Raw genomic sequence first — 14,149 nt, 5'->3', positions numbered from 1 at the left:
CATGGAGTGGGTTGTCCTCCTGCTAAGACTGCTGTGAGTCAGACATTTAGACTGTCATCATAGAGCACAATTTTAAAAATGTAATACTGTTTATTTAACTTCAAAAACATTTCAACATTCTAAACATACAAAAAAAAATAACAGAACATTGCAGATCGTGTTTAGTACAGAAGGTTCTTGAACTTTCACTGGTGCAGTGGCTCTTGGCTTTGCTGACAACGAACAGTTCTACAGTTTGTTTTAAAAAAAAAAAAAACAACAGTTTAAAACTACCGCACTTCAACTAAAAAGGATCCAAAACACTTCTCATGCCTGCTGACCCCCCTCCCCTTTCCACAGCTAAGAATGGCAGCGGGATGCTATGTCGCTATATACAAAAACAAGACAACCTGAAGCTAAATGGATGCCCACTGCAGTGTCCACAGGTCCAGCCCCGCAGTGCACGCCCTGAGCTACGGCCCCTCCGGAAGGCATTGCCCCCACAGCCTCCACACCAAGCAAGGAGCATCAAGAGTGTGTCTCGGTTGCTTTGTTCTTTTTACAAACTATAGATATGTACAGTTGAGAACTCGGGATTTCTAGCCAATGACCATAGAATTAACACACCACCTTACAAATTAAAAAAAAAATGCCAGAAACATCTTTAAATGCCTTGTCACACCAACAGCAAAGTGCACAGAGTGAGGAGAACACGAGAGCCTTTTCATTTTAAAAATGTTTGGAAATATGTACAACTTTGATACAGTTTCCAGGTGCTCCGGACACCCATGGCCACTTAATGTAAACCACTTACAACTGCTAGAGCACTTTGAGAGACTAAGATATGATCATGAGCCAATCGGGTAATTAAACCTAATGAGGGCAACAGACACGTCTTGGGTGAGAGGTGTGTCAATCAAGGCGCTCCCTACTCTAAGGTATTCACAAGGAGACAGATCAACAGTTTTTTTTTTTATTCATCCTCTTCCTCCTCCTCCTCCTCCTCCTCCTCCTCCTCATCCTCTTCATCTTCCTCTTCCACCTTTTTCCGGGCAACTTTAGCAGGACCCTTGGCGCCATCAAACTTCCCTTTAGACTTATAGTCTGCGACATCCTGGAAGGGACAGACACACATTGCAAATGAGTCAAGGGTAGAAGCAAGCCGTCCCCACCCCAGAAGGAGAATGCACGGGAGGAAGACAGGGCTGCTCTTTGAAGTATTTCTTTCCAGATTCAAACTGGGTTCACAGCCATTCCAATTGCAGAGTGCATGGGTGTTCACGTGCTCTCGAAGTCCAGTGAATAAGCACTATCTGAACCTCTGCTGGGGGCACCCCCATATGATCACATTCTGAAGCCTGCCTGAAAAGCTGTCTCAGACACAACCATCTGTCAGAAGCCGGACCACCAGTATACCAGGCGGATCTGGCATGGAGACGAGTCCTGCAGCCTTCCACCCCCAGCCCAGCCATGGCAGCTGACCGTCCACCTTTCCAGGCTCCCAGAGGCCCCAGCCTGTGCAGGGTACACTCTGGTCCCTCACCTTCTCATACTTCTCCTTCAGCTTTGCTGCCTTGTTGATGTATGGCTGCTTCTCACTGTCACTTAAGTTATTCCACATCTCGCCCAGTTTCTTTGCCACATCTCCAATAGAGATGCCAGGGTTTGTAGACTTGATCTTGGGACGGAATTCAGAACAAAATAGGAAAAATCCAGACCTTGTGGGGAGAGAATTGTGTACATCAGAGGAGAACCCACCAAAACGGGAACTGAAGTCAAGATCCCATGTTGCTGAATGCACAAATTCCTACCACTATGACTCTTCCCTCAAGTGAAGAAATGCGTGATGCCATGCACAATATTACAAAGTTGCGGGCACTAGAATACTTAAGAGACTTCAGAAATAGGTGCTTTGTCAGTTACTGGGAAAAGGATAGAGAAAACGCCAATGGACACTGACACCCAGAACTGGGCTGTCTGACCCCTTCCCAGTGGAAATGCCAACAGCCAACCACCATGCATGCGTACAGCTCACAAAGACAGCCACAACCAGGAATTTCCCTGGCCCTGCACTTACAGCTCAAAGTATACATTGTTTTGCTGTGGTATCGCAACATCTTTTTAGGTAAAGTTGTCTTTTTAAAAATGCAGAAGGAAAGCTCTTAACTGCTATCCTGAATCCTATAGCCACTTACGGTGGTCTCTTGGGGGCATTAGGGTCCTTCTTCTTCTTGCCTCCCTTAGCTGGTCCATAATCCTTCATTTCCCGATCATAGCGCACTTTATCCGCCTTTGCCATCTCATCGAATTTCGACTTCTCTTTCCCGGACATGGTCTGCAAAACACAGGACCTGTTAAATTCCTCAATGCAGTGAGCACATACCTGTTCAGCTGTCCTGTAATTACAGTGGCAGCTGCAAGAATCACTTGCAAAAGGGGATGACAGCCTTAAACCCTTGTACAATCTTCAAAAACAAAACAAAATTCTAAGGAGAGACAAGATGAGTCTAAGTAAAGAGGAAGAAAACAGCCACCCGGAGCTACATTGAAGGTCAGTAACCAGAAAGTGTGAAATCCAACTAAGAGTGGCTGGAAAGATACAAAAGAAAAAATACCTTCCACCTCTCAGAGCATTTCTTGGAAAATTCAGCAAAATTGACAGGGACCTCTGGATTTTTCTTCTTATGTTCCTCTCTGCACGTCTGCACAAAGAAGGCATAAGCAGACATCTTGCCCTTTGGTTTTTTGGGATCACCTTTAGCCATCTTGACTGGTGAAGGGAAGAGAGACAAAGAGAAACAAACATAATGAACATATGCAAGATATACCAAAGGTGGCCGTTTAGGAAGAACCCTCACCCCCATCCTGCAGCCACTCTAGCAGCTGAAGGCAGAGTAGGGAGGAAATCAGTTTCACTGTCGCTTGTCATTTAACTTTTGACCAGCATGAAGTGCGCTGGTTTGTGAGCTACTTCTCCAGGAGTGATCAAGTTCTCCAAATGGAACCGACCCAAGTTGTGTGGTTCTGAGCTATATTGCGACTCAGAACTACTACGTTTTGCAAACTACAATTCAGAAGTGGGAAGGGCACACGGAGGACACGTTGGTAAAGGGTGCAGGCGGGTGGCAGAAGCTTGCAACCAACCACTTCAGGCTAGCAGGTCATCTGTTTTACTATGTTAGAGACAACAATACTGTTGCCACTGGGGATTACAAGACCAAACCAGGAGAACTGTAAATAGGGAACACTTGAAATTTCACTATTTTTGATACGTGCTGGCTTATAAAAATGGCTTTTACAAGAAGAGTAATCTAGCAAGTGAGCAGATCTCCCTTGTACTATTTAGTTCCAATCTGTATCTTCATCATTACCTAAAGGGGGAGGGGAGACCGAAAGGGCTAGTCTTGCCCATCGGTTAAAAGGCAAGCATGTCCAGCCAGGAACACTTTCTGCAAAGTTTCCAAATCAAAATGCAGCTGTGGCGTGTCATCGTCCCTGTCCCACCCCCCCTGCTTCCCGCCATCTTTTCCTTTTCCCACACCCAAGGTCATCACGCTAAATTCAAGCGCTCCCCTTCCCAGGGAGCGACCGAGGGGCTGAATCTGGGCCCCGCGGTGGCGGCGCGGGTGCGGCGGCGCGGGTCGCTGGGGAGCCCGGGGCCGGCCACGGACGGCCGGGCTCGGCCCCGCGCTGGGTCACTCGGACACGCAGAATTCACCTTCCATTTTGTCAAAACCTTCCTGATGAAAGAAAGTGCCCCTGAAATCCGCCACTGCCACCCCCGGGGGACGCACGGAGCGGGGGGCGGCGGCAGCGCGCCGGGGGCGCGGAGCCGAGCGGGCAGCGGCGGTGACCGCGGCGCCCGCCGCGCCTCCAAGCTCCGCTCGCTAAAATGGCTGATCCGCGCGCGGCCGGCGCGGGCGGCGGCGGCGAACAAAGCGGTCCGGGCCCCGCCACCGCCGCCGCCCGCTCGCCAGCCCCCACCCCGCCCCGCCCCGCCCGGGGCTGCGGGGGCCGCGGGCCGGACCCCCCGCCCCCGGCGGCGGCGCGGAGCGCACTCCTCAGGATAACAAAGGCGCCCGTGCGGCCATGACGCTCGGCCGTGCAGGGGCCCGCGGCAGCGCCCCCGGCCCTCCACGCCGCCCGCCCCAGGCCGCGGGCGCTGGGGCCGAGGCCGGAGCCCGCCCGGGTGTCCCCGCCGCCCGTCCGCCCGCCGCTCGCCTGAGCCCAGCGCCGCGCCGCGCCGCGCCAGCCATGTTCACGGCGGCGGAGGCGGCGGCGGCGGTGCCCTGCGGGCAGGAGATGAGCGGGGGGAGGCCGGCCCGCGCCCCCCCTCCCCGGGCCGCCGGGCGCTCCCGCGACGGCCATGTTAATGCAGAAGCAGCAGTGCAGCCCCCCGGGGCCGCGCGGCGCCCAGCCGAGATGGTGAGCGAAGTTTGCCTGTGCCGTAGTCCCCGGCGGGCAGCGGTCGCCCGGCCTCCCCGGAGTCCGTCCCGGGCGGAGAAGCACCGGCCCCCTGCCCCGGTCCGCCGCCCGGCGCCGGGACGCGCGCCGCCCGAACCCGCAGTCGCCCCTTGGCTCGCGCCGCCGCAGCTGCCCGAACATCTGGCTTCAGAGGGGGCCAAGGTCCCTGGGCCGCTGCCCCGGGGGGCGTCGGCCGGGACGGGTTCCGCGGAGGGAACGCAGCCCCAACAGTGGGGAGCTCAGGTTGATGCATGGAAAAGTTGAAACACCTGAATCGCTTTTTCCTTCCCGCACCTATAGCAAAGAGGGGAGGCGAAGGGGGCGGGAAGGGCGCGCGGAGGAGAGGCAGGGGGCGGCGGCGGAGCGCGCTCGCGGCGGCGCGGGCCGGAGGAAAGTTGTGCGGGCGCTGCTTCTGCGGCGGCGGCGGCGGCGGTGGCGGCGGCGGCGGGCGGTGCGAAACGTACCTGTATTGTTCGCTAGTCTGGGCAGCGCAGGGCACGACGCGCGGCTCAGCGCTCCACAGCCTCGCGCTAGCTGCCTCCACGAGAGCCGCCTGATTGGCCAGCGGGCTCCGCCGTTTAAAACAACCTCCTCGCCCGGCCATTGGCTGCGGGCCTCATGAATATTAAACAGGCGCGGGAGCCCATTGGGCGCGGCCGCTGGGCTCATTCATTCAAACAGAACAACCCGCCGGCGCTAGCTGCCGCGGCAAAACCGAGGAATAATAACAATCTCGCTTGCCCACTCCTCGCGCCCCCCGCCCTTTTCGCACCGAGGTGGCATCTCAAAGGACTTTGGAGAGGTGGCTCCGCCATTCCCTGCGGCCTCGGCCTCGGGTGTTTGGAGGGCAAGGTCGAGCCGGGTTGCGCTGCCCTCTGCTCCTTTTGAGCCGCGGCCTCTGCGTCCCGGGTCCCCTGTTCCCTAGGCAGCCCCCACCCACCACCCCTCACCCCAGCCACCCGCCCCGGGACAATTCCGAGATCGACCGTGAGGGTCGACTGTCCTTCACCTCCACCGAGTTCCTCCGCGACTCTGCTGCAGGGGCCTTGCGGCAGGCACCTAGCTCTCATAAGCCCGGCGGAAAGCGGCTGCTCGCTCGAGCAGGAAAGCTGCTGTGAGATCTCAGGGTTTCGGGACTCGCACCCCGCCTTAAAAGAACCTGATTGTGCTACCGAGGATCGCGCTCGTCTGGGCTCTTTCCACTAATTCCCAGAAAGTCAATCTGTGCTGCAATTGCGGAACCAGCGAGCTAGGTGGGCTAGAGGACGAAAACGGAGTTTGGCATAAGGAGAGAAATCGGGAGTAGTAGTAACTTTATGGGCAGGGAGTCAGTCCCCTATTCACCACCTCAGTTTAGGCCCGCGTTCCCTTTGCTCTTCTGACACACACCCTATTGAAGAATAAAAGTTACTGGAATGAATGAATGGGATTTGACCTGGCCTTGGCTTTGTCACTGGGTGGTATGGCTTTGAGGAAGTCAGTTCTTTGGGGGGGGATTCAGGCAATGATTTTCAAAGAGGGAGAGGGCAGTGTCACCTCTAACGGATGTTGGGAAATGTTGCTGCTGGAATTTAATAGGCGAGGATGGCCAGAGATGCCAAATGTCCTGCATTGTACAGGACAGTCGCTTAGGAGGGAGCAATGTCCCATTCCAAATGCTAGTATCAGCCCTGCTGAAAACTGTCTGAGGGTCCCCTTCCTCTTGAAGTTACCGTGAGCCTCCTGGAAAGAATGGAGGGGAAAAAAGGAAAGCTGAGAAAAGGAGCACAGTTCAAGGGTTGAAATTTGGAGAAAATAGTGGCAGAGGTATCATGAGTTATTCTACAGATATTCCCTTTCTAAAGCACTTTGAAAGCCCAGGATACTCACCTATTAATAATTTCCATATTTATAAATGAGAGCCACCTGAAGATGAGTTTTTGAAACACTGTTTCCAGCAACTGTGGCTGAGTCTGAGCTGTACAAGGGAAATGACCTCAGAATGAACCTACCTCCCCACCCCCACCCAGCTCTTGCCAGCTCCTCAGTGTCATGACTTAGGCTGTGGCCCTGTAGCTGGCATTGCTGGGCTTCGAATGTTAGGGATCCACTTGAAATCTAATGAAGGCAAAGATAGTGCCCTTTTGCAAGAGCCACAGGTATCAAAGTCAGTTTCTTAGGTCCCCAGTTTACAGACTCCTCGGAATGCAGACATCTGAAGGCTCTTTCATCTAATCCCCTGCCCTGTTAAGAGTTAGCTGAGTGCTCACCTACCTTCTCCTTGCATACCTCCACTCACAGTGAACTTACCACCTCCTTTCTGGGTGGTCTTCCATCTGGGCCTATCTCTGAGCCCTGGGGTCACCATCCTACACACAATCTAATCCCTTATCCTTCAGAGATGGCACAGCAAGCCAAGTCTCTTCTCCAGTCTGACGGCTCCAACTTCTTCCACTACGGGTTCTCAGAGTCTGCTACTCTCAAGCCACTCCCCCGTCTTCTGTTTCTACTCTTCCCAGAAGGAAGCAGGGCCTCCAGTTATAGTGTGACCACTCTCCAGAGTGCCCTGGCCTCTCAGTATTGTCAGGCCTTTCTAGGCCAGAGATGTGAGGTGGGACAGGGGCCTCCTTCTGGTCTGGCCACTGCCTGGTGTCCTGGTCACAATGGGAAGCTGCCCTTACCAGTTGGAAGCACCAAACTGGGAACACCAGAATGGTCAGACTCAGAGCCCGTGGGTACTTCTTAACGGACCCCTGAGTGGCTGGTGAGGGTCACACTCATAAGCACAGGGAAGTCACAAGCAGCACATGTATACAGACTCACACATACACCTGGGCACACCTAGGGCATTCACAGATGCAGCAGCTTGAAAGCCAAGCCAGAGAAGTAAGAGTATCTTCCTGCTGGAAGAGAGCTCAGAGTAAGTCGTGCCCAGACACCACCGTCAAGATCCCCTCTTCCCACCCCCTGCCAGAGCCCTGCCCATTGGTCTCTGATTTCTGTGTACATACCTCGAATGACAAAATTTGTCTTCTTACTCGTCGAAGGAAGACTTTCCATGTCTGCTCCTGAGCAGTGCCTTCTCTTAACCAGTTGAGGCACTTGGCCTGAAGCTGCGACCTGTGGTCACTGTGAGCAGAACCAACAGAAAGTGACTATGACATCACCGAGCCATGTCAGAGGTCTGCAGATGGTTGCCATGGTTCCCTGCCCTGCCCCCCACAAACACACCTATGGCCCAAGTCCCCATGTCTCCCTCAGGCCCAGTCTCCCCAATTTCTCCATTCCTTCCACACTGAGTCTCAGTCAGGAGACTCCTCACAGTTTGAGTTTCTCCTCAGCCCAGACTGTCCGTAACAGCAGCCTGAGCACAAAAACTCTCTCATAACTCAATCCCATGTACATATCTTGAATGTCTACTCATAAGTAACAGAAAGGAGATGGGATGAAGGGGGGCCTGGGGCTGGAGGGCAGGGGAGAGGCAGTAGCTTTGGGCTCTGTTTCTGACATTGTGGTGGGCCTTCTGCCATGTCACCTCAGTTCCCCCAGTCCCAAAGTCACGTGTCAAAGGTGGTACGACCTACCTTCTCCACACCGGCCGTTGTCCAGTCCGCGGGTGAGGAAGGATAGGTGTGAGAGTGATCTGGTGGTCACGTATAAAAGGCCACCCAGGGGAGGCTAAGAATCAGCCTGGAAGGGTATGAAAAGTGACAAAGTCAGGGGTGAGCAGACATGGCCCAGACTCAGGGGTTCCAAGGCACGTTGCCTTTTCTATCTGCAGCAAAATTCGGCACTCGGTGGCTTGGCTTGGGGGTAGCTCAAGGTATTGGAGTGTGCTGAGCCCCTGCCTGGGCCTCCCTGGAGTACTTTAACAACATCAGTCCCCTAGGAGGCCAGGCCTGTCCATGCAAGGGAACCTCAAACCAGAATTCCATAAGCCACTCCACTGCCTGGAGATGTCAGGAGAACATTCAATGGAGATAGGCAATATGACAAAGTGTGGTAAAGAGGTTTCCATTCAGTTCCTGTCAGTTCAAGACCCTCTCCCCCTGCCCCCAAATTAGGAGTAATCCTCATCATTCAACACAAATGAAACCCCAGTCCCTTAGACCTCACCCTACCCTACCCCTACCCTAGGTCTCCACCTGAGCACCCAGGGCTGAAAGTAACATCCCTGAGGCCCAACCTTCACTGGCTGTGAAGATCCCCAAATGAGCAGTCTTTCACAAGGGATCTGGTGGTGGTGGTGGTGGTGCTGGTGGTTTAATCACTAAGTTGTATCCAACTCTTGCAACCCCATGGACTAGAGCCTGCCAGGCTCCTTTGTCCATGGGATTCTCCAGGCAAGAATACTCGAGTGGGTTGCCATTTCCTTCTCCAGGGGATCTTCCTGACCCAGGAGTTGAACCCAGATCTCCTGCATTGCAGGTAGATTCTTTACCCACTGAGCTATGAGGGATCTAGGAGCCTTTGTAAATTTCCATCTTTGCAGGTAGGGAGTCTTTAACTGCAAGCTTCTAGGCTTTCCCAGGGTCCCTGCCCACCTCTGCTCACTCCCAGGGGAGCTGGGGCCTCCCGTCTCCTCTCCCCCTCAGCTTGTGGGCAGGAATTACCTTCCAAATGTACTCATTCCAAAGAGAGGAAAAGTGCTTTCCCAGAGAGGGTTTCTGACACTCTTCTGATGGGCTGGATGCAGAGGGCCCCTCAGGAGTTGGTGGCTGAGCAGGGGCTGGAAACTGGGTCTCTTGTTGACCCTTAGTGTCACGCTTGTCTTACTCTAAATAGCTCAGCTCCATGGCCATTGGCAAGGTGGCAGGGGCAGTCAGCACCCTCAAGAAGAAGACAGGTTGCAGGTTGGGAACAGACAGGCAACTGGGGCTAGCCTATCCCACCTCTTCTGCTCCCAGGGCCGTGGGTCAGGCCACCAGAGAAGGGAGCCCAGAAGCTGGTGCTGTTTAGTGTGACACAGCCACACCAGCTTCCCAGGTGGCAGTCGTGGTTAAAGAACCCGCTTGCCAATGCAGGAGACACAGGAGATGTGGGTTTGATTCCTGGCTTGGGAAGATCCCCTGGAGAAGGAACTGGCAACCCACTCCAGTATTCTTGCCTGAGAATCCCATGGACAGAAGAGATTACAGCTCATAGGGTCACAAAGAGTCAGAAATGACTGAAGAGACTTAGCATGCACGCACACACACACAAGGCCACACCAGCCCCACCAGGCCCACTGGCTCGCCTTTCAGTGGATGACTGAAAGAGGAAGTAGGTCAACAACCAAAAGACTTCCTCCACATTTACTGTCCACACCACTGCTTTGTGGGCACACAATCCTAACCACACGAGCCAACACAGAGTCCAGGATGTGCCAGGTAGACCAGGGTTCCTGGGAAAGATGAAGATGAAGTGAGAGCTCCCTGCCCTACCAGCCCCCCAGGCACCCAGTCCTGGGAAGGCTCTAGGGCAGAGGGGGCATTTCAGGGCAAGGAGGGGAGGGAAGGGGACACTCAGTGGGGTCAGCTCTGCTGACCCAGCCTGTTTCAGGAAAAGCCCTGCCCTGTCGGGCCTTGAAGACTTTCTCCACTACTGGGCAACCCGGTCTACACTACCTCTCCCTGGACCCCCTCCCACCTACAGCGCAGCAGCAGGTTCTCAGAATCCCCCCAACCTCTCCTAATACCACAGGCCATTAGGTACCCTCCTGAGCAATACAAAGACCTGGCTGTGACTCATTGAGCAGCTAATGGACCAGTGTCCCCCTCTTTGGGAAAAGTTACAAACTATTTCTCCTCACCTGAACCAGGGGGATTCCTGTGGTGGGGAGAGGGGGGAATGAAAGATTGCCACTCTTGAAAATGGGACCGGTGTTGCTGCATTTAAAATTCACCCGATGCCCTCTTTCTGGGCCTAAGTTTAGCATCATGAAAAGGGGAAGCAGTGACTGGTCCCCAGCATCTCTTGAGATATCACTGTTCTTAGGATGGCTGGTGGGGCTTCACAAAGAGAATGGTTCTCCTATCTTCACCTACCTGCTGCTGCTGCTGCTGCTACTAAGTGACTTTAGTCGTGTCCGACTCTGTGCAACCCCATAGATGGCAGCCCACCAGGCCCCTCTGTCCCTCGGATTCTCCAGGCAAGAATACTGGAGTGGGTTGCCATTTCCTTCTTCACCTACCCCCCCCCCAAAAAAAAAACAAAACAAACCTGAAATGTGGCCTAGCAAAGGCCCTCCATGCGCCCAGTCCCTCTGGGAAGAGGGCTTTAGAAACGAGCCCAGTGGATGGTGTTAGAATCTGACTCTGACGAGGATGGCACTTATGATCACCATACATACCATCTCCCCCACCAGCTTCAATCTGTGTCTGCCCAGCAACTGGGGGCATCCTGGTAAGTCTGAACCTGCTCTTCGTCCACTAAGGACACTCAGACCTTTACCCTGTCCCTCCAGGGTACAGCCCATCTCTCCAATGGTCCTCAGGGGACTTTACAAGTCACCCCTCATCACCACGCTCACTTCAGATTCCAGCTCTCAAGTTTCTCCTCACCCTGCCCATACTCAGCAATAGCTACCCCAGGCCCTTGGCACATGCTCCTCCCTCAGTCTGGGAAGATCTGCTCCCTAAATCAGCAAGGCTCTAGCCCTCACTTCCTTGAGGTCTTTGCTCCAGTGTCACATTCCCTGACTATCAATGGAAAACTGAAAGCCACAATTACACATTGCCTGCCTTCCTTCTCCTGCTCTGTTTATGCACACACACTCAACACCAGCTCGTGAGCTCACTCACTCTACTTTTACATTTATCTTTCTGATTGTCAGTCTCCCCAGGAGATTGACTGCTCTGTTCTCTGCCATCTCCCCAAAGTGTAGCTTAGAGCAGGGACTCCATTCAGATTTGTTAACAATGAGTTCTCCATTGACCCTGATGGCTTACTGCTTACACTCTTTTTTTTTTTTTTCTCTCTCTTCAGATGTCTTTTTTTTTTTTTATTAGTTGGAGGCTAATTACTTCACAACATTTCAGTGGGTTTTGTTATACATTGACATGAATCAGCCATGGAGTTACATGTATTCCCCATCCCGATCCCCCCTCCCACCTCCCTCTCCACCCGATTCCTCTGGGTCTTCCCAGTGCTCCAGGCCCGAGCCCTTGTCTCATGCATCCTACCTGGGCTGGTGATCTGTTTCACTATAGATAATATACATGTTGTTCTTTCGAAACATCCCACCCTCACCTTCTCCCACAGAGTTCAAAAGTCTGTTCTGTACTTCTGTGTCTCTTTTTCTGTTTTGCATATAGGGTTATCATTACCATCTTTCTAAATTCCATATATATGTGTTAGTATGCTGTAATGTTCTTTATCTTTCTGGCTTACTTCACTCTGTATAATGGGTTCCAGTTTCATCCATCTCATTAGAACTGATTCAAATGAATTCTTTTTAATGGCTGAGTAATATTCCATGGTGTATATGTACCACAGCTTCCTTATCCATTCGTTTGCTGATGGGCATCTAGGTTGCTTCCATGTCCTGGCAATTATAAACAGTGCTGCGATGAACATTGGGGTGCACGTGTCTCTTTCAGATCTGGTTTCCCCAGTGTGTATGCCCAGAAGTGGTATTGCTGGGTCATATGGCAGTTCTCTTAAGGCAGAATCCCCAGCCTCAGTCAACTTGCCATCTAGAGAGCAGACACACCAACATCAATAAATGGGTCAAGGATAAAATGTTGTTGTTCAGTCGCTCAGTGGTGTCCAACTCTTTGCAACCCCATGGACTGCAGCATGCCAGGCTTTCCTGTCCTTCACTATCTCCCAGAGCTTGCTCATACTCACGTCTATTGAGTTGGTGATGCCATCCAACCATCTCATCCTGTCACCCCCTTCTCCTGCCTTCAATCTTTCCCAGAATCAGGGTCTTTTCCAGTGAGTCAGCTCTTCGCATCAGGTGGCCACAGTACTGGAGCTTCAGCTTCAGCCATCAGTCCTTCCAAGGATAAAATAAATGCCAGCAAAATAGAAGTGAAGGCCAGGGGAGAGCTTCAGTTCTGACTGTGGTGGGTCGGGTCTGAGGACAGGTAGCCACTTTGAGCTTGGCATCCAGGGTTAGTGAGGGTTCCATGGGCCGAGAAGGAGCAAATTACTGCAGGCCAGGGGAAAGCAAAGAGTCGGACACGACTGAATGACTGAACTGAACTGAACTGGGGGAAAGCAGGACCCCTGAATGGAGGTGCAAAAGTGTGCACTGAACTCATTCAAAGGTGGATTTCAAGGCTGGAGAGGTGAGGGGAAGAGCCTCTCCAGAGACAGGGCAGTTGTCTGGGTGGACACTATCACCTGCAGCTTTTTGCCGGTAGTGACCCAAGCAGAGCTCTGTCTGAGAAAGTGCTCCTGTGTTGCTGTGGGAGGACAGGCCAGAGGCAGAGCGCTGGTGCGGGCCTGGAGTCCAGACCTTGGCAGTGAGGGTGGGAAAAACACCTGGATTTCTGCGCCGCCCACCTCCCAGCCAGAGCCCGTTGATCAAGTTGTAAACCTGGCTCTCATGTCAGCCCTCCAGGGCCTCTCCTCCCCACTTCTGCTTCTGCAGATTCTTCTCCCCACTCCCTCCTTCATTCTTAATGGCAGTTCCCTCCCAGAGTGTCCCGTCTCCCATCCCTGGAAGTGTGTGTGTTTACCTGCCATTCCCGCTGCCTCGGATCTGCACCCCCTTCAGCTCTTAGCAAGTGCTGCCACCCTTGAGACCTCAGCCCAATCCCCAGTCAGTGAGGGGACACTCCCCTGCCCGCAATTGACTTTCTCCCTCTGGTTTCCTTTGTGGCACATCTCACAAATGGCATTTGGGCCCCTTTAGGCGATTGCTTGCCGAATGTCTGTCTCAATTGGGCTTCTGCCCAACAAGCACAGGACTTGGGACCTAAGAAACACTCAGAGGGATACGAGATGAATGAGCGAAGGTATGTCTGTGTTATCAGATGCTGGTGTGCAAGGCACCTCTCCTCCCCCAGCCCACCCCCAGAAGGAGACAGCAGCCATCTCTGACTGGGGGAGAGGTGATGAGAAAACTAGAGAACCTGTGCCAATTCCACCAAGGACTTCACTCAGCCAACCAGGGGAGCTGCCATGAATCTATGCCTCTCCTAGAAGACAGCCCAGGGACACGTAGGGCACTGCAGCAGGGGTCTGGATGCCCAGTCTTTATTTCTCAGCCCTGGAGTCCTACAGTGGATTTGCAGTGCTCCCTAGGGCTCTGACTCAGCTTGCCAAGGGAGCTCCCAAATCCAAATAGCACCAAGGGGCATTTAAGTTGGAGGTCAGCCATGTGACTTGGGCAAGCAACTTCAGTGTCCCATCTCTCAGGGTCTAGGTCATAAGTTGTTGCATGGATCCTGTAAAACATTCAGTGCAATGTGGGTTGATTGTTCTAATGGTCACCTTTTCATTTTCTGGCTGCACCACACGTAGCAGGGGCTAAGCGGTAAAGAATCTGCCTGCAGTGCAGGAGACGAAGGAGACTTAGGTTTGATCCCTGGGTCAGGAAGATCCCCTGGAGGAGGAAATGGCAACCCACTCCAGTATTCTTGCCTGGAAAATCTCACGGACTCTGGAGCCTGACGGGCTACAGTCCCTGGGGTCACAAAGACTCAGACATGACTGAGGGACTGAGCAGACACACATGTTGGATGTTAGTTCCCCAACCAGGGATTGAACCTCACTCCCTGCATTGGAAGCCCAG

General features: G+C 53.3%; 1 protein-coding gene across 1 annotated transcript; it reads right to left on the bottom strand.

Moving 5' to 3' along the window:
- Positions 1-70: 70 nt before the first annotated feature.
- HMGB3 (high mobility group box 3) lies at positions 71-5,007 on the bottom strand. The gene is made up of 5 exons (XM_061136535.1): positions 4,908-5,007; positions 2,595-2,749; positions 2,175-2,314; positions 1,523-1,697; positions 71-1,093 (listed from the first exon to the last, which is right to left on the bottom strand). Exons 2-5 carry the CDS (start codon positions 2,742-2,744, stop codon positions 953-955), a joined length of 606 nt encoding a protein of 201 aa, XP_060992518.1. The 5' UTR covers positions 2,745-2,749; positions 4,908-5,007; the 3' UTR covers positions 71-952.
- Between the last annotated feature and the right edge of the window lie 9,142 nt (positions 5,008-14,149).

Source organism: Dama dama, chromosome X (assembly GCF_033118175.1).
Source record: "Dama dama isolate Ldn47 chromosome X, ASM3311817v1, whole genome shotgun sequence".
NCBI lineage: Eukaryota > Metazoa > Chordata > Mammalia > Artiodactyla > Cervidae > Dama > Dama dama.
Note: the sequence above shows the minus strand (reverse complement) of the source record. Positions and strands in the feature narration are given on the sequence as shown.

Bases quoted from the DNA above. Each gene is read 5' to 3' on its own strand.
- HMGB3 (XM_061136535.1), bottom strand. From the start codon at position 2,744: ATGGCTAAAGGTGATCCCAAAAAACCAAAGGGCAAGATGTCTGCTTAT. The intron at 2,315-2,594 runs GTATTTTTTCTT...TGTGTTTTGCAG, and splicing joins AATGCTCTGAGAGGTGGAAG to ACCATGTCCGGGAAAGAGAA. The intron at 1,094-1,522 runs GTGAGGGACCAG...TGTCCCTTCCAG, and splicing joins TGAAGGAGAAGTATGAGAAG to GATGTCGCAGACTATAAGTC.